Source organism: Nicotiana attenuata, unplaced genomic scaffold (assembly GCF_001879085.1).
Source record: "Nicotiana attenuata strain UT unplaced genomic scaffold, NIATTr2, whole genome shotgun sequence".
NCBI lineage: Eukaryota > Viridiplantae > Streptophyta > Magnoliopsida > Solanales > Solanaceae > Nicotiana > Nicotiana attenuata.
This window is the reverse complement of record NW_017670544.1, coordinates 178,427-199,415: the sequence shown is the minus strand read 5'-3', so window position 1 is coordinate 199,415 and position 20,989 is coordinate 178,427. Positions and strand designations below refer to the sequence as shown.

Genomic DNA, 20,989 nt, shown 5'->3' with positions numbered 1-20,989 from the left:
ATTTGTCAGTTCCACACTTAATAAGACGTTGATTACCTGAATTAACGGCCTTTGAAGTCTATCTTTAGTCAAAATATTTGTCCTGTTGACTTTTTCCTTTTTAAACTTTGCCCCCAACTGTTTTTGTTGTGTGAGAAACCTAAAATATTACAAAGAAGAAACTCTGGCTCTCCCTCTCATTATACGTTGTTTACAATTCGAATTATATATGTAAATTAATCTTTTTAACCATATGTTTATAATTAATCTAACCGTTTTGTCACAAAAGATCAATAAGTGTCGTGACGCTATATTGTTTGGTACAAGGGATAAGGAATAATTAGTCTCGTAATTTAAATTTGAGATGAGTTTATCTCATGTTTGGTTAAGATAAAATCCCGAATTAGTTATCCCGTAGTGTTATTCTTATCCTTACCGGAGGGTGAGATAACAATCCTAGGATAAAGGGGAACATCTGCACACAGAAGGAAAAACTGTGGGTACAATGGATACATGCTTACTACATAAAGAGAAATACTATAGGGAGCACAGAGCCAAAGAGTGCATCGTGGATTATCCAGAAGATCTTCAAGGCCAAAAGACAGTTTGAGGATGCTGGATATTCAGAAGAGGAAGTGACTAAGATAGAAAAGTTCACTGTAAAACACATATATAAAGCATTGCAATGGGGTTTCCAGAAGGTGCCATGGAGAAAGTTAGTTTGCAATAACCATGGACTTCCAATGTGGATATTCATCTTAATCTTAAGGTTGGCAATACAAGATAGGCTAGCCACAAAAGAAAGGCTAGCAATCCTAGAAGATACAACATGCTCACTTTGTCAAAGAGAATATGAAACTATACAACACTTGTTCTTTGAATGTGAAATGTCAGCAAATATATGGCAGAATCTTTTACACTGGCAAGGCATCAAGAGAAGGAAGACAGAATGGCAAGAAGAACTACAATGGATAGAGAAGGTGGCCAAAGAGAAAAGTGCAGGAGCAGCAATATGCAGAATGGTACTAGTAGCAGCAGTCTATCACATTTGGCAAGCAAGGAATAATGCCATATTTCAGAAGAAGCAGAGTACTGCAAATGCTATTATCAGATTGATCATCCAAGAAATACATATAAGAGCCAAGCAGTTTTCGAAGCTAGATAGATACATGACTGATATGAATTGGTACCCAGATAGAGTATAAGTGAAGAGGCAGTAGGAGAGTATGTAGTAAGGATAAACATCTCCTAGTTGGGGCTTCATGTCCGGCAGGAGCTCTAATGGGAAGTTCAAATTTTGATAGAGTGTAAATATTTTTACTTGGTAAATAAAATCTTAATTTACCAAAAAAAAAAAAAACAATCGTAGGATAAATAATATCGGGATAATTAATCCTGAGATAATTTGTTTCCCAACCAAACGACCCCTTAGGGATAAAAATAACACTACAATCCTGGGATAACTACTTTTGGAATTAGTTATACCGTAATTTTATCCCAATCAAATATGGGATAAACTCATCTCAAATTTAATTTCGAATTTAATTATCTCTTATCTCCCGTACCAAACGTAATACTAAAGTGCTCATTGTGAACTTCTTGCATAAAGTCCTATGTTCTTGTCGTCAACGTTCGTAACATTTTGCTTATTTGGTCTCGTTATTTCATTCTCATGTTTTCTCTTTGATGGTTTCTTCATTTTAGAAATATTATCTCTGCAATATGATTAGGTCAATTCCAAGGAGGGGAAGAATGAGATATGAACATCGGACTTTTAGATTAAGACCTCCATCCTTGACTAAATAGAAAAAAAAAATTATAAAAAAAGAAGAAAAAACTCCAATATTTTACTAAATAGATTGGAAGTATATCCAAATTCAAGCACAACTTGGATGGCTGATGATTCCAACATAATTTAAGCTCTCGTCAGCAAAGAAAAAAGAGAAATTAAAGATAATTGATGAAGCACATATAAAATATTAAGAAAAATTTAAATATAATTTTCTAAAAAAATTCAAAAATAATTTTCTAAGAAAAAATTTTCTTGAACAAGAGAGCGTGTGGCGGGGAATATAAGGGTATCGAGAGCGAACGGAGAAAACTAATATGCTGTTTAGTTAATAATTGGATTTAATCATATCGCTAATAAGGGTTAATCATTGTTAGTCGTAAATAATTAGCCCATTATTATCAGTTTATGTCGGTCATTTTTTCTTTCGCCTCTTTAGGTGTCCTAAGTGGACTCTAATGGTCAATTTTTTCAGATCTTTATAATAATATTTGACCTTGATTTTTCAATACTTCGAAAGCAAAAGCAGACATTTTAAAAGTATAATAAAGTTCTATTAAAGGAGGGGAACCTTGGCGTAACGGATAAAGTTGCTACCATGTGACCAATATATCACAGGTCAAGTCGTAGAAACAACTTCTTATAAAAATATAGGGTAAGACTATATATAATAAACCCTTGTAGCTCTTTTTTATTTTAAATAAAGTTCTATCAAATGATTAAAATTTTGCTCCAAAAAATATCCGAATAATAATTGGCATAGCTCGCATAATAAACGACAAATTTAGGATTTGAATTTGATGAGTTCAATCTTTATATTTTTATTATTTAATCAATTATCGAAATTTTAATTATTTTCTACATATATTTATGTGCCGTGTCGAAAATATTGAATTTCATACAAATCCATCATTATTTGTTTTAAAATGGTGATTTATACATGAATTATGGCAGAAAATAATTGAGGAAAACCAACAAAAAGAGATATGGGGCCAATGCTAGGATTGAGAGATTAGTGCCAAACTCCATAGCCGTCCTAGAAGAAAATATGGGGCCATCTACAGCTTAGTGACAAGATTCAAAAGACATCACTAACCCCATCTTCATAAATATGGGAATATTAAGACTTAGGAGGTCTATAGAAGAGCAACACAAATGTAAGTTTGCAGATAAAGGAAGAAGAAATGACATAAATTATATGCACTAATAATGCAAATTTTTTCTATACCATTATTGTACCAATTATAATGCGTAATTAACCGTAGGAAAATTGACAATGTATAGCCGCTCTCAAAGTAATAATGTGCATCATTGGAACAGTCCAACTTGCCACACTCAAAAGCATTTCTATATGTTATATACAAAATATATACAATATTTATATACTTTTACGACTACTACTGAATATATAAATAGTTTCGACCGAAGTCTAAAAGTAATCTTTGCCCTTTTAACAATATGCCAGGTTACTAATTCATACTCCATATGCATATCTGTTTTTATAAGCCAACTTGGTGTAAAAAAATTATACTATGACAATACAAAGAAGTTAAACTGCGGAGGAAAAGGTAAAGCTAAATGTAAGTTGACGACCATTGATAAAAATAATCCTAATTTGGTGTATTCTCAAAATAAAAAAGGAAATACATTATACATATAGAAGATGTACATACAAGACACCAACTAATTTAGAATAACGACATAGTTGATGAATCGATCTAAAACGGACTCAGTAAAAAGAGAAATGACATTATGGCTGTCCATTACATCTTAGACTTTTTCCATTTTTATTTTTTATTTTTTATAATTAGACCTTTTCACCATTGACAAATGTACACAATTACACATTGAGAATGATGTAACCATTGGAACAGTACAACTTGCCCCACCCACCTTCTCAAAGATGTCGCAAACTCAGTTGACCGTTGAGGTTTGCTAGAGTGACTCTGATATCATATGTAACAATCAGTCCCCTGGTATATTGTTTCATTTAGGCCTAGGCTTGCACGGCTTTAAAATGCATCATTAGGATCTAAGACTTGTCTACTTATACACCTCATCTTCCTAAAATTACGAGTTCTGCTGAGACTTGCTTTTGCTGAAATTTCATGTTCGTTGTAGTGTGCTACTCCGCTGACAAGTTTGACTTGATTCTTTTAGTTGCTGAAATGTTGAAGATGTCGAGTTTTCTTTGTGTTGGCCATGACAGAAAATGGAATTTTAACAAATTTATTTTGTTTTATTTTGGGTGAGCTTTGGGATATATATTACCCGGAAGAAAATTATTATCACATGACAAATTGGTCAGGTTATTGCAAAGAAATAAATTTAACTTTTAGAATACAGAAGATTGATTTAGTCGTGTAACTGTATTAGATGATGTGATCGTAGCAACACATTTATCAGCTCCTAATATGGAAAAGTTTTTGATGGATATATATACAATTGCTCTTCTTCTAGCTTTTAAAGAGTTAAGAAGAAGACAAGCATCACGCTGTCGTCGCTCGGCTTTGGATTTGATTGGTTGATTAATTTTGGACCAAAATTTGTTTATTAAATAGTAAATATTAACGTAATATTATTAAATATCTATTTTTTGTAAACGGAAAATTAATATTAAATCCAACGGAATATTAAGAGTTTTACCGTTATCCGTTTTTCGTTTTCCGTTTTTGTAACGGAAAATTTAGTTTCCTCCTCGTTATGAATTCTCGGTTTATTGTTGCTTAAATAGTCATTTACGTTATGACTGTTTTACGTAAACAAGCCTACTAAAGAGATGCACCTCTTCAATTTTAGCTCAACATATTGAGTATAAATAGCAGTCCATTCTCTCAGATTTTCCATACGAATTTCTGACTTCTCCTCCTTTCTTATGCATTGTTTTAGCTACTAAGAAAGCAACAGTAAGTGTGATTTGCTACTGATCTTTGTGTTCGCTGAAACACTGGAGTTTGAAGCACAGCTACACCAGTAAGTAATTCGTTCTATCCTGGGAGGAAATAATCCACAACCTTGGGTACTAGGAGGGGATCAAATTACTTAAGGAAACACTATGAATTCAATGAGCTCGGATTAAATTTTGCTTTTGTTTTCATTTCTGTTTAAACGTTATTTTATATTCTCCAAAATTGTTTTACAATACAGTTTACTAACAAGTTTAAGTAACTTAAATTTTTTGTATTTGTGTTATACTCATTGTTCTAGAGACTAAAACCTTTATGATTTTCTACTCCATTGGAGATTAAAATCTACGTGATTTTAACGTTTGTTTGTGTTATTGTTTTACAGAAATGACGAATGACAACGGAGAACCAGATTGTTCCTATGGTGACTGCCAATGCGTCGACAAGCCGAACAACACCGGCAGAAAAACCCGGAAAATTTTTCGGGATTGATTTCAAGCGGTGGCAACAAAAGATGTTCTTCTACTTGACGACTTTAAGTCTACAAAAGTTTATTAAGGAAGATGTTCCTGTTCTGCCCGACGAAACTCCAGAGAATGAACGCTTTCTCGTGATTGAGGCGTGGAAGAATTCTGATTTTCTATGCAAGAATTACATTCTTAGAGGACTGGAGGACGATCTGTATACGTCTACAGTAATGTGGAGACGTCAAAAGAACTGTGGATTGCGCTTGAAAGGATTTACAAAACTGAAGATGCCCGGTTGAAGAAATTCGTTGCCGCTAAATTTTTGGACTACAAAATGGTAGATAGCAAGTCTGTTATTACCCAAGTCCAGAAATTGCAAGTGATTATTCACGATCTCCTTGCTGAAGGTATAAGTCGAATTAATACTAATGTTTAAAGTATTAATTATACTATTTTTACTAACAGAATTTTTATTGAAGGTCTTGTCATCAATGAAGCATTCCAAGTAGAATTTTATACAATTACACTTCGGAAAGTAATTTCCCCACCCTACACTTATATTATGCATAGTCCTCGATGCACGAACACAGAGAAAAATATTAAACAAGGGTGAGAAGTACTCCATGAGACCCTCTTGGGCCTAGCTAGCACATGATCCTCAATATTAAGGGTTGAGACGACCCCACACTTAAGCTCAAACATGCTCCTCAGCTTCAACTTCGGGTACTCAGACTTCCCCTACCCTGTAAAACAAAAATAACACAAAACTTGACACAAAAAATATAAAAACTAAAAAATAAATAAAATATAGGTTGGGTTGCCTCCCAACAAGCACCTTATTTATAGTCGTGGCACAACTCTGCTACTCTGCTTAGGCTAGGCGCTTTCTCTTCTTCTTTCTCCCATGAAGTCTAACCTTTTTGCCGCTCTCAGAAGGTCTCTTCTTTCATCTCTAGCTCTTTTCTCAATCATTTACACACTCAGCTTGAAACACCACCTCCTCTAACTCAGTTGTCCCATCTGGATCACTATAATTTACATAAGGACTATGCTCTATCCCCTTCGATTCTACCATAGTAATCATGCACAAGTCCTCATAACGCTTAGGGAGCTTAAGTGCCTTGTACACATTAAAAGTGATTTCCTCATTGTCAACTCTCATCTTCAACTTTCCTTCCTTCACATCAATAATCGCTTTACCAGTAGCTAAGAATGGTCGCCCCAAAATAATGGGTACTTCCTCATCCGCCTCGTAATCAAGAACAATAAAATCAGCAGGAAGAATAAACTTTCCAACTCGAACTAACACATCCTCAATAATTCTTTCTCGCATAACTAGTGACCTATCTGCTAACTGTAAAGTGATTTTAGTAGGTCTTAGCACCCCCAATCTGAGCTGCTTGAACAAAGAGAATGGCATCAAATTTATACTAGTCCCTAAATCACATAGGGCTCTACCAACTTCTTGTTTTCCAAGAGATAGAGGAATTATGGAACTCCCGGGATCCTTCAGCTTAGGAGGAAGTTTACTCTGAACTCTAGCACTGCACTCTTCAATAAGTGCAACTGTTTCAAACTCTGTATGTCTTCGCTTGTTTGCATAATATCTCTGAGATACCTTGCATACTTAGGCACTTCCTGCAAAATTTCCACCAAAGGCAAATTCACATGCACCTGGCTCAAAATATCTAAGAATTTCTTATACTTAGCATCATCTTTTTGCTTCCGCAGCCATTGTGGAAACGGAGGTGGTGTCCTTGTCACAATTACTGGCTCTAATCCCTTGCTCTCTTTCTCATTCTCCTCAACTGGCTTGGGAACTAATCCTCCTTTAGGACTATTCGTATACTTCTTTTTCTTTGGAACTTCTTCTAATGCTCTTCCATTTCTTAAGGTAACCGTATTGACTTGAGCTTTCTCAGTATCACTTGGAAGAGCTCCAACTGGATTAGTACTTTTGGGCACTGGAAAGTTGTCCCACTTGCGCTCCAAATTTCTCATTGCTGCGTCTTGGGCTTGCTAATCAACCATCAATTTTTGAGCGAAGGCTTGTTGTTCAGCCATCACTTTTTCATCATTTCCTCAAGGTGGCTTGTTGTACTCGCTTGTTGTTCAACCTGGGGTGGTCTATATTGTTTTTGAGGTGCTTGAGGTCAGTATTGATTCTGAGTACCTTGGTTTCCACCCCAAGAGAAGTTTGGGTGTTTCCTCCAGTTGGGATTGTAAGTGTCCCCATACTGATTTGTTTGGCATATATTTGCATTACCCACAAAATATACAGACTCTGGATTTGCTGGGCATAGATTGCTCATGTGACCCTCTCCACATACTTCATAAAACACCTGAACCTGTTGCACTGGTTGAGCTTGTTGCTTGTTAATAACCATGGTCATCTGATTGACTTGGTTGGTCAGTGTAGAAATCTGCGCTGATAATGCCGAGACGACATCTAACTCGAGAACCCCTGTAGATTTTTGCACTGTGTGTCTGCCATCTCTCCTTGCCAATCCGGATTGCTTTTGAAGAATTTGTTCAATAATGCATATATCTCGTCAAATCTTTTCTCAACACTTGACCTCCAGCTGCAACATCTACCACAATCTTTGTTTCAGGATGTAGACCTTCTATGAAAATGTGAGCTAATACTTCTCTTGTCTGATTGTGATGAGGACAATCTCTGATTAGCCCCTTGAGCCTCTCCCAAGCCGAGCATAGAGACTCCCCTGCTCTCTATTTGAAGGCGACTATCTCATTTCTGATCTTTGCAGTTTTGCCTGAAGGAAAGAACCTTGCCAGAAATTTCCTTGCCAAATCATTCCATGATGTAATAGAATTAGCTGGTTCTGCCTTCAGCCATCGCTTTTCTTTGCCCAACAAAGAGAATGGAAAATGTGTGAGCCTCACATAGAGACAAATATTCCAGGGTTGTGATCGATTCACCAATCCAACTGTGTTCTAGTTAACTCTCCCTCTCATACAATTCACTCATGGTTGCTAATTAATCGATAATTGCTCTCATAGCCTTCTCCCGAAGTACTACTCGCCTATTCAAAATGGATTAACGCCTATATTCCTATGAAATCAATCTAATAAGAACGCATTTAGATTACGATATTTAATTAAGCACGGTGACTAGGTATATTCCTATCTTAACCACAAACCGGTCCCCCCTAAGAGTTAAGATTGTGCTCTTTTTAATTCTTCTCTAATCTAAACACGACTTTCCCAAGCATACATAGATAGTAAATAGAACCTAACTGCTGGCCAGAAAATTAAGCAATTAATCACAGAATTCAAGAAACAACCATATAGTAGTGAATTATAATCAAGGTTAAGTCAACATTAAACAAAAATATTCATGGCTAAATCACAATCCCAGAACAATGGATTTTTATCCACTCATGATAATAGCAAACAATTTCATAAGTGTTGAATAATTGAAAACACTAGAAAAAGATGAAGAAAACTGAGATCTCTTCGCTTCCGAATGTTTCTCTTGTGTATTCTCCCTCAAAAGTGGTGTCTTCCCCTCACAAATAAGTTTAGTCTTGCTTTTATACATGTTGGGTAGGTCTAGGGCCGAAATAACCGTGTTCCGGGCGAATTTGGACAAGATTCACGCTACTGGCGCCCTGCCCAGCGCCAGGCGCCCTCCTTTGTGCTGTGGATTTTTTGGCTACTAGTTTTGGCACCACAGGTAGCTCAGGGCGCTGCCTGTGGCGCTGCAATGTCAAATTTTCCTGTTTTCGTCCGTTTTAGCTCTAATTTCGCAGAATTTGCCCCCACTTGCTCCCGGATCATTCCTACACATAAAAACACCTCAAATTAATATAAATCAACACATTTCACATCCTAAATACACGAAACAAAAGTAAAATATGAGGCAGTATACATATAAATATATATACTTTAGGCTAAACATCACCATGTTTGTGCTGTTAGATAAGCGTCTGCTACATATGCTCCCGTTAGACCCGAAGGGACGCTTTCTATGGAAAATTCTGCAACGGCCAAAATTGAAGGATGTGGGAAGATATATCTGAAAATGACTTCTGGCAAGGTGGTGACTCTAAACAACGTCCTTCATGTTCCCGAGATTAGAAAGAACTTAGTCTCTGCTGGACTTCTTGTTAAGAACGGGTTTAAATGTGTCTTTGTATCTGATAAGGTTGTAATAAGTAAGAATGAGATGTTTGTAGGAAAAGGTTACCTCACTGAGGGCCTTTTCAAGTTGAATGTAATGGTTGTTTAGAATAATAATAAAATTTCAGCTTCTTCTTACTTACTTGAGTCAAATGATTTATGGCATATACGTTTGGGTCATGTCAATTATAAAACCCTGCTAAAAATGATTAACTTGGAAGTATTGCCTAAGTTTGAATGCGACAAATCAAAATGTCAAATATGTGTGGAATCTAAGTATGTTAAACATCCTTATAAGTCAGTTGAAAGGAATTCAAATCCTTTAGACTTAATTCACATAGATATTTTCGACATGAAGTCAATACCATCTCGCGGTGGAAAGAAGTATTTCATAACTTTTATTGACTACAGTACTCGATATTGCTATATTTACTTACTTAATCGTAAAGATGAAGCAATAGACGCATTCAGGCAATACAAAAATGAAGTTAAAACACAACTTAACAAGAAAATCAAAATGATTAGAAGTGATAGCGGTGGTGAATATGAATCTCCTTTTGAAGAAATATGTTTAGAATATGGAATTATTCATCAAACAACGGCCCCTTACACGCCCCAATCCAATGGGATTACGGAAAGAAAGAATCGTTCATTAAAGGAGATGCTGAATGCATTATTGATAAGTTTTGATTTGCCACAGAACTTGTGGGGGGAAGCCGTTCTTACGGCTAATCGAATACTAAATCGAGTACCCATAGCAAAACACAATCCATTCCATATGAAAAATGGAAAGGAAGAAGTCCCAACTTGAATTATTTTAAAGTGTGGGGGTGTTTATCAAAAGTGCAAGTTCCTAAACCCAAAAGGGTAAAAATAGGACCGAAAACAGTTGATTGTGTTTTCATAGGATATGCGACCAATAGTAAAGCATATCGATTTTTGGTTCATAAATAAAAAAATCCCGACATTTATAATAATACGGTTATAGAATCAGATAATGCCGAGTTCTTTGAAAATATATATCCGTATAAAAAGGAATGTGAGTCGATTTGTGAAGGATCTAAACGACCTTGGGAAGAAACAAAAGAAAGTACATTTAATCAGGAGGATCCAAGACGTAGTAAACGTCAAAGAACGTCTGCTTCATTTGGACCAGATTTTGTGACTTTTATTGGAAAATGAGCCCCGAACATTTAAATAAGCAATGTCTTCTTCGGAATCATTGTTTTGGAAAGAGGCAGTCAATAGTGCAATAGAATCCATATTGAACAACCATGCATGGGAATTGGTTGATTTTCCTCCTAGAAATAAACCTTTGGGTTCTAAATGGATTTTTAAGAGGAAAATGAAAGATGGTAGCACTATTGATAAATGTAAGGCAAGACTTGTAGTCAAAGGGTATAGACAACGAGAAGGTCTTGACTACTTTGATACATACTCTCCAGTTACAAGAATTACGTCCATACGAATGTTAGTACCAGTAGCTGCAGTTTATGGTCTTGAAATTCATCAAATGGACATTAAGATGGCCTTGTTAAATGGTGATTTGGAGGAAGAAATCTACATGGAACAACCCGAAGGGTTTGTGGTTCCAGGTAAAGAAAAGAAGGTATGTAGACTTGTTAAGTCCCTTTACGGAACAAGCACCCAAACAATGGCATGTGAAATTTGACCAAACAATGTTGTCAAATGGTTTTAAGACAAATGAATGTGATAAATGTGTGTACTGTTCCAAATCACATAGTCATTCTTTGCTTATATGTGGATGATATGCTGATATGAGTAATGACATTGCTAACATAAATGCGACTAAGCGGATGCTAACTAGCAAGTTTGATATGAAGGACTTGGGAGTTGCTGATTTAATTCTGGGGATTAAGATCCATAAGACTCCTCAAGGTCTGGCATTGTCACAATCTCATTATATTAAGACTGTACTTGAAAAATTCAAGCACTTAGGGTTTAAAGTTGCAAAGACTCCAATTGACGTGATCTTGCATTAGCAAACTTGTAGAACCTATGAACCTAGAGCTTTGATACCAACATGTCACGACCCAAAATCCAACTAGTCGTGATGTTACCTAACCCAATCCGCTAGGTAAGCCAATTAACCTATATCCAATTCCAATAAAATTTAATATGACAAATAAGTAAAAGAAAATATCTGGATCTCATACATTTCCCAAGGAGTTGTAGTACAATCATGAGCTTCTAAGATTAGAATTTACAACGATGGTGTGAAATAATAATACATCATCTTTCCAAATAATACATAAACATATTTTTCATAAGTCTCGGGCTACTGTGAACAAGAGGCAGCTATAACCAAAACGCAAGAACATCTTCAAATCCAGCTTCCTTCGATCACAACAACATCAACAGCCAACATCTACATGCAAGGTGCAGAAGTGTAGTAGGAGTACAACCGACCCCATGTACTCAATAAGTAACAAACCTAACCTTAGGTTGAAAGTAGAGACGAACTAGAACAAAGGTCGGAGTCCAACACTAATAGCCAATAATAGTTCATAACAACATAATAAAAGTAATAAAAGAATTAACTCAGAGATAAAATGCTCAACTCGTTCAAAGTTCCAGAAAATAGGCCTGTTTTCCAATACCAAGCAAGCCAAACGATGCTTCAATAATGCCATCCTGTGCGTACTGACCTCCGAATGGATCCAACTAGCCAAAAGAAACTCAAATACATCAAATAAATCCCAAGGAAATATTTCCAAACGATAAAGGCCAAATCTTTAATCAAAAGCCCAAAGCAGCCAAAAAGTCGAACACGCGCCCGCGCCTCAGAACCTGATGAAACTTATAAAATCCGACAACCTATTCAATTACGGGTCCAACCATACTAGTTTCACCCAAATCCAACTCCGAATCGATGTTCAAAACTCAAAAACTCACTCTATGAAAGTTAGGCTAAAACCCTCAATTTCTCTTTTGGAACCTCAGTCAAATGCCAAAAACAAAGATAGATTCATGAAATATAATACAAATGAGTATAGAACACTTACCCCAATCCATATGGTAAATATCACTTCAAAAATCGTCTCAATCCGAGCTACATAGCTCCAAATATGCAAAAATATCTGAAACCTTCGAAATAGAGTACTTTATAAACTGTTCCAGGGATACCCTTTGCGATTGTGGTCAAAAACCTCGCGATCATGACTACAAAATTTTCAGGACAATTTTTACCATATGCGATCACGATCGCGGCCATTTCCCCGCGATCGCGAAGAACAAACTTCCATTTAACCCTTCCCAACTCTTCTCAGACAGCCTGTAGTATATTGGCAATAACTTTCTATACAAAACACCAAACTATAAATGGTTTGATTTTCTAAAAACTAGACACAAAGGGCTACAACTATCATTATGGATAATCTCCAAATTCTTTATAAATTGCTAGATATAAACTTCCAAAATCGGGTCAGTGCAGTAGAGATTTTCTTCTATGCGATCGCGAGAAAGCTTTGGCAATTGCGATTCACAGCTCCATTTTTCATATTTTTCTCTTCGCTAATGCGATCGCAATGTACACACCTGTAGCAAAAAACCAGCGATTAAAAATGGCCTAGAAATGGTCCGAAACCACCCCGAAACTCACTCGAGCCCCTCGAAATCCCGCCCGAACATACCAACAAGTCCCAAAACATAACACGAACCTATTCGAGACCTCAAATCACACATAACAATATCAAAACCATGAATCATCGATCAACATCAATCTCTTAAGTTTATAAACTTTAAACTTTAAACCAAGCGTCTGATTCAAACCTAACGAATCCGGAATGAACCCAAATTTTGCACACAAGTTTCAAATGATATATTGAACCTATTCCAACTCCCGGAACAATAATCTGGACCCGATAACATCGAAGTCAACTCTCGGTCAAACTTATGAACATTCCGAACCTTCAAATTTTTAATTTTTGCCAATGAGTGCCAAAAACCTTCTAGAAATATCCAAATGATAATCGGGGCATACACCCAAGTCTAAAATCACCATACGGACATAACGGAACCATCAAAACTCTGATCCGAGGTCAAATACTCGAAAGTCAAACTTGGTCAACTCTTTCAACTTAAAGCTTCCTAGTTGAGAATCATTCTTCCAAACTAATTCCGAATCACTCGAAAATCGAAACCGACAATACACCGTCATACTACATCATACAGAGCTACTTATGCCCTTAAACCATCGAGTGAAGTGCAAATGCTCAAAACGACTGGTCGGGTCATTACAAATATAGTATAGATAGATCGATAGATAGATTATGTAATACATATAGGGGTCATTTGTATCTATACCCAATTTTGGAGTCATAATTGGAGTTATACCTACTTTGCACAAAAAATTGTAAGTCTACCAACTTTAGGATCAACTGAAGCTAACGAAAACAACAAATTCGTCTGAACTGGAGTGTACTTAAGGCCAATTAAGTGTAAAGTGCAATAATTCCACTTAAGATGCACTTAAAGCTAAATAGGTCTGAAGTGCAGCAAGTGTTTTCATGCACCAAGGCCAAATAGGTCTGAAGTGAAAAAATTATACTTAAGATGCCCTTAATGCCAAATAGGTTTTAAGCGCAATCAATATTTTCATGCACTTGTAAATTTTCTAGAAATTTATTTTTCAAATTTCAACAATCCAACACACGAAAAAACACCTAAATGTACTCCAAATGAACTTAAATGTGAAACATGACCTTCAAATATCATAATGAACAAATCCCAAATATTATCAAATTTATCAAAACAACAACAAATCTAACAAACCCACTTTGCGATCAAGAAAAGAAGAAGAAGAACCCCTAAGCAGTAGAAAAGAAAGGAGCACCACAATAGCTCACAATTGTAACACACCATAAATCACCTTAAAATCTGCTCGCAAACATCAAGTAAATTCAGCGTCACCTTTATTTCCACAGTGATCGAGGACGACGAAGAAGGAGGAGGAGGAGGAGGAAAATGCCTGAACTTGTGTGTACTAGTTATTTTTTAAAAAAAAAGTGGGTACAAATTAAGTGGGAGCGACGAAATAGAATCGTAAAAATAGCACGGACTAGCCAGTTTTCAGACTGATAATTAAAATATAGGGAACATTTGCATGATAATATAAAAAGAGAGAAAATGGTCCGCCCGAAAGGTCCCAACATAAATATCGCATCTTATAAATAGGTGATCTATGATCATTTTACATAATTCATTCGGTCATTCTAACATTTCAATCTTTATCCCTCCCCTCTCTCTCTCTATTCCCTAATCTCCCCCCATTTCTAATTCAAATTTGTGTGTACAACAATGGAAAATCTACAGATCAACAATCAAGTTCAGCAAGTTGCTTCAGATATTATGAGTAAGTTTCAAGACTCGTGCTGATTTCTTTGGTTAATTCTTATGCTTCTTGAATCTTGATCAATATGATTTTGTCGGTTGTGTACTTTAATAACGGCTTCCCATGCATTTACCTACCATTCTTCTTATACTATAGTTAAAGTTGTAATAATTGGTTTATTAGGCTCTTTGGAGGAGAGGAAATTTACTTGCCCAATATGCGATAGGGAGTTCAAGTTCGCCGGAATGATTAGTCAATACAAGATGAAACATGATGATGAAACGTATCCTTGCGACCAGAATAGCTGTCCTCTATTTTTCACAAAAATGCAATGCTTCAGCATTTTAATGAAGTTCATTCCCTGTAAGTAAGAGTTACTGGCAATTAATATTATTTTGGGTGTTTTTTCTTCTTGATATATTAGTTTTGAATTAATAGTTCTGATTCTTTAATTTCAGTCGCAAAGATCGAGCACAAACGCCCGAAGAAGCACCCTCGCCTTCGTCATCACACTCATTAATTTCTTATTAGTTTTTGTAGGTCTAGGTTTGCGCTTTCTTCCTCGTTCTTTCCCCGGACCCACTATTGAGTTGAATGGGGGTTTAGTTTGTTTGTTTTGTTACCGCGTACTGTTGGTTATGGTTACTGATGGTGGTTATGAATTTCTTTAATTCAAAGTGCACAAATAGTCCTCTATCCAATCAATAAGAAATTAGTTGCACCTATTCTTTTCCCATGCAAGTTGCAACTACGCTTAACTTACAGTAAAATTGTTTACACTTTAATATAATAGGTTATTTACTATTTTTTTAGATTATCAAATTACGATTTGTTATGATCAAAGTATAAACTTTAAAATGTTCAAATATCATCAATTTAATAATTTAGGCTGCAGCTAAAAATGGCAAAAAAAAAAAAAAAAAAACGTAGAGTGCAACACTTAGATCCGAATCCAAGTCGCCCACTCGAGAATGAATTCAAGTAGTGACTCTTACCAACGACCCGGACGTTGTTTTTGTTATGAGGGTGCCTATTAAAGTATATAATTGTTTCTCAAAGTATATATGCATAATTACATACATATAGACAATTTTTTCCGAAGTTACCGGGCTCCGATGGCCACCCTCCCTTTCACGTAGGCCTGTCTCTGCTTTGAGGGCATACATAGCCAGTACCAGGCTAAGCATGTGAAGAATAACGATGGTGTTCGAGCCATCTTGTATGCATACGCACCATTCACAAAGAAATTATGTATTATTTTAAGAAATATTCAAGATTTTCTGTGACGACCCGACCCGTCGTCTCATGAGAACCGCTCCGTTTCTCCCATTTCCGGCTTCGTTATGCTTCATTACCAGTGTTGGGTGCAAACGAGTTGATTTGGATTGGTTCTAGAAGGAAATGTGACGCTTAGTCTCTTTAAGGAAGGTTTGTTTTGAAAAAGTCAACCGGACAATGACTTTTGTGTAGAGGGCTCGGATATGAATTCCGATGATTCGATTAGCTTCGGGGGATGATTTGTGACTTAGGAGTGTGATCGGAAGTAATTTTGGAGGTCCGGTGTAGAATTAGGCTTGAATTGCCGAAGTTAGTATTTTGGCGAATTCCGGTTGGTAGGTGAGATTTTGATCCGAGGGTCGGAATGGGATTTCCGAGAATTGCTGTAGCTTCGTTATGTGATTTGGGATGTGTGTGCAAAATTTCAGGTCATTCGGAGGTGATTTGGATGGGTTTTTGATCGAATGCGTGTTTCGGAAGTTTTAGAAGAACTTTGGCTTGAATCCAATGTAATTTGATGGTTTTGGTGTTGTTTGAGGTGTTTTGATGATTGGAACAAGTTTGAATGATGTTTTAGGATGTGTTGGTGCTTTTGGTTGAGGTCCCGGGGGCCTCGGGGTTAATTCGGATGGCTAACGGGAAGATTTAAACTTGGAAAATATTGCAGAAACTTCAGATCAGCTGTTGCAGAAGAATGGTCTTCGCGTTCACGTTGGTGAGTCGCGAACGCGTAAAAGGAAATTGCAGGACAAGGATTTTGACCTTCGCGTTCGCGTCTGGGGCCTCGCGATCGTGAAAGGGTCAGCTGTTGAGTCATCGCGTTCGCGTGAAGGTATACGCGTTCGCGTATAAGGAGTTGGGTCCCAGGGCTATTGCCCTTCGTGTCCGTGTGGAGCAGTACGCGTTCGAGTAGGCTTAGGGGTTCAGACCTTCGCGTTCGCGTGAGTGTAACCGCGTTCGTGAAGGGTATTTTTGGCAGTAGCAGATTTTATTCATCGCGAACGCTAGAGGTCCCTTGCGTTCGCATAGAGGAAAAGAAGTCTGGACAGAAGGGTTTTATTAAATATTTCATCCGCGTAACCAAGTCTTAGTTTCCACCATTTTTTTAGCAACCTTGAGAGCTTTTTGGACTAGGANATTGGATTATGTCTTGCAGAGTGGTTTATATTTCAAAGACCCAGCGAACGGCTGGGAAGGATTGCTTTTCGTTAATTGGGCCTTCGTGATGGATGTCAGTGCAGACGGTTCCTACCATTGGTTCCGTTCTGGTGTTAAGGGACTTTTCGGATGCGTTTCTTGTGGCCGGGCATGTCGCCGGGCGAGGTTGTGGATTTCGAAAAGATTTGGTGTCGGGCACCGCATCATACGACTCCGGCAGGAGTTATAGTAGTGGAAGGAGCAGCTTCAGGCTTTCTTGGTAATGAGTTCGTTGGTAGGCCGATGTGGATACGTGTTTAGCTTGAGTTGGCTTGGTTGGCCCCCGAATTGTATTGTTGAGGGATAGGTTGATTCGATCGTTATTGAGCTTGTTAGTGATCTGAGGAGAGCTATGAGTTGCTTTTCGATGTTGTGAGACGTTATGATTTGTTGGTTATGGGCATATGTGGTGCGGTTCTATTGGGGATTCATAGTGAAAGTCGAGCGGGAAGAGTAATTGGGTGTTGCTCGGTAAATGGAGAATTGGTTATGACCTATCGGGTTGCGTGGCGTATGTTATTTGTTTCGTGGGTGTAATGAATTGCTTTGTTTCCAGACATCAAATTGTGCGTGGCTGGCGATTTTGAGCATAGTGACTTGAGGTGTTTCATGTGTAACAGTGTTTGGATAGGGTCGCGCATTGTAGCGAGGCCACGTAGAGATATGACCTTTCGGGGTAGATTCAGGTATTCTATTTCTATGATGTGAGACGGGGTCTCAGCCTTGTGTTGTGATGGTACTGATGAGCTTGAGGTACAGCTCTTTCGTTTGAGTCATTTTTCATGATTTAAGTATGTTCAGACCGTTTCTTATTGGAGCGCGTATTATGCAAGTTGTGGCTTAGGCCTGTATTGAGGTGTCATATCACCAGAGTGGTGTGTTGGATTCGAAGTGATCGTTGGGGTCACTAATGAATACGAGCGGATTTGATTTCAGCTTGTTGGAAGGATAATATCGAGGTTCGGCTCGGAATCTGCTGTGGTATTAGTCAAAAAGGAAGTGGCTTCATGAATGGTTGATCTGAGAAATGGTTACGGTTTATTGCGTGTTTCATTTATCGTTGGCAGTATATGAAAGTGTTGGAATAAGACCTTAGTTGATAAGAGGTTTTCTACCGGTATTCGGGTGTTATGGGCAACTGCTGTGAATAGAAGTTATCGTTTCGAGTATTTGGGTTATGTAGTATATCATATGATTGCACCTGAAGTTGCAGGTATGGGTTATTACAGCTGGTTCGGGCTTATTCTGAGTATAGATGTGTGGTTCTGATCTTGTGTATGATTTTGGAAAGTGCAATATGGTTCTATGGTTTATGGACTAGATGGATTGTGAAATTTCAGCTATGTTGTGTTATCGGACCTATGCGAGATAGGGTGATGTGGGATCACCCCCGAGTATATGCTTGGTAAGGTCATTCAGCTATTGGTTGGCTTCTAGGACAACTCTGGGTACGCTCGAGGGCGAGCGTTTGTTTAAGTTGGGGAGGATGTGACGACCCGACCCGTCGTCTCATGAGAACCGCTCCGTTACTCCCATTCCCTGCTTCGTTATGCTTCATTACCAGTGTTGGGTGTGAACGAGTTGATTTGGATTGGTTCTAGAAGGAGTTGAGACGCTTAGTCTCTATAAGGAAGGTTTATTTTGAAAAAGTCAACCGCACGTTGACTTCTGTGTTAGAGGGCTCGGATATGAATTCCGATGATTCGGTTAGCTTCGGGGGATGATTTGTGACTTAGGAGTGTGATCGGAAGTAATTTTGGAGGTCCGGTGTAGAATTAGGCTTGATTTGGCGAAGTTAGTATTTTGGCGAATTCCGGTTGGTAGGTGAGATTTTGATCCGAGGGTCGGAATGGGATTAACGAGAATTGCTGTAGCTTCGTTATGTGATTTGGGATGTGTGTGCAAAATTTCAGGTCATTCGGAGGTGATTTGGTTGGGTTTTTGATCGAATGCGTGTTTCGGAAGTTTTAGAAGAACTTAGGCTTGAATCCGATGTAATTTGATGGTTTTGGTGTTGTTTGAGGTGTTTTCATGATTGGAACACGTTTGAATGATGTTTTAGGATGTGTTGGTGCTTTTGGTTGAGGTCCCGGGAGCCTCAGGGTGATTTCGGATGGCTAACGGGAAGATTTAAACTTGGAAAATATTGCAGAAACTTCAGATCAGCTGCTGCAGAAGAATTGGTCTTCGCGTTCGCGTTGGCGAGTCGCGAACGCGTAGAAGGAAATTGCACGACCAGGATTTGACCTTCGCGTTCGCGTCTGGGGCCTCGCGATCGCGAAAGGGTCAGCTGTTGAGTCATCGCGTTCGCGTGAAGGCATACGCGTTCGCGTATAAGGAGTTGGGTCCCACGGCTATTGCCCTTCGCGTCCGCGTGGAGCAGTACGCGTTCGCGTAGGCTTAGGGGTTCAGACATTCGCGTTCGCGTGAGTGTAACCGCGTTCGCGAAGGGTATTTTTGGCAGTAGCAGATTTTGTTCATCGCGAACGCGAGAGGTCCCTCGCTTTCGCATAGAGGAAAAGAAGTCTGGACAGAAGGGTTTTATTAAATATTTCATCCGCGAACTAAGTCTTATTTCCACCAGTTTTGAGCAACCTTGAGAGCTTTTGGACGGGAATTGAAGAGGATTTCGACGGGTATTGATTGGAGGTAAGTCCTATGAACTAAAAACACGTTTTATTGTGAATTTAGACTGAAAAACCAAGGAAATAAGGAGGTTAAAATGGAGGTTAGGGCTTGAAACTTAAGAGAGTTAAAATGAGGATTTGAGGGGTCATTTGGACTCCGATTTTGGTAATCTTTATATGCATAGACTCGTGGCGAGATAAGGAATCCGTTGATGTCAAATTTTTTGATTTCTGAGAAGTGGGCCCGGGGCTCGGGTTTTGCTAATTTCGAGATTTCAGCTATTTTTTGATTGTTTTCGGTTGGGTATTGTTCCATTGACATATTGTGACGTATTCGTTGTGGTTTTGATCAGATTCGGCGAGTGAGGAGGTCGATTCGAGAGGCAAAGGCATAGCGAACTAGGATTTTGGCCGGCTTGAGGTGAGTAATAGATGTAAATGCTGCCTGAGGGTTTGAAACCCCGAATTTGCACATGGTAGTGCTATGTTGAGGTGACTGCACGCCGGATAACGGGCGTGGGGCAGAGCACCGTCGGGGATCGTGACTTGGTCCGTCCTGCTTAATAAAATTACTACCTAATTGATTGAAGCTTAGTAGATATCCTTATAAAATGGATTAATTATCATAATTGGGCTTCGTGCCAACTGCTTGAATCCTTTAGGGATTGTTTTTACTGGTTTCTTACCATATTTACAGATAATTGAACTCAGTCCTAGTATTTAATACTGTTTTGCAAACTCAGCCGCTTTTCTCAAACTAGAAACTTAATTAATATTTTTAAATGAAGTTTGGGCTAAATATTTCTATATTAATGTGCCCGAGAGGCTTATTTGATTTTGGACTGAGTATGGGATCGGGCTGCGCGCCTCAGCGGTATGAAATTGATATTGATATGAGGCCGAGGGCCTAGTTGATGCCACGATATGGCTTATTATTGCACTTGGGCCATAAGGGGCCCCTCCCGGAGTTTGCATACCCCCAGTGAGCGCCGTCGACGATAAATAAATGGAGCGGGCTGCACGCCGCAACGGGTACTGGAGAGTACCGGTCTTTGTGTTGCATTGCATATTTGATTGTCATTTAATTATTTATCTGTTGTGGGATTTTCCATAATTGTTTTCACTAATTTTACTGATTTTATACTACTGGGTTCAAGTTGCTGTATTTATAGAATTACTTTGTGCCTATTCAGGATTTCTTATTCTCAGCCTTTATTTATGTTTATTACTCACTGGGTCGGAGTACTCAC

At 38.1% G+C, this 20,989-nt stretch overlaps 1 protein-coding gene across 1 annotated transcript; it reads right to left on the bottom strand.

The window, feature by feature from the left end:
- Positions 1-6,105: 6,105 nt before the first annotated feature.
- LOC109240759 lies at positions 6,106-7,142 on the bottom strand. Its single transcript, XM_019407438.1, has 3 exons — positions 6,760-7,142; positions 6,439-6,685; positions 6,106-6,390 (listed from the first exon to the last, which is right to left on the bottom strand). The coding sequence occupies exons 1-3, from the start codon at positions 7,140-7,142 to the stop codon at positions 6,106-6,108; spliced, it is 915 nt and encodes a 304-aa protein (XP_019262983.1).
- Between the last annotated feature and the right edge of the window lie 13,847 nt (positions 7,143-20,989).

What these genes read in the sequence shown, in the direction of transcription:
- LOC109240759 (XM_019407438.1), bottom strand. Translation starts at nt 7,142, where the DNA reads ATGAGAAATTTGGAGCGCAAGTGGGACAACTTTCCAGTGCCCAAAAGT. An exon ending in GAAGTGCCTAAGTATGCAAG is followed by an intron (nt 6,686 to 6,759) that starts GTATCTCAGAGA and finishes TGAAGAGTGCAG; the next exon opens with TGCTAGAGTTCAGAGTAAAC. An exon ending in TTGAGGATGTGTTAGTTCGA is followed by an intron (nt 6,391 to 6,438) that starts GTTGGAAAGTTT and finishes CTTGATTACGAG; the next exon opens with GCGGATGAGGAAGTACCCAT.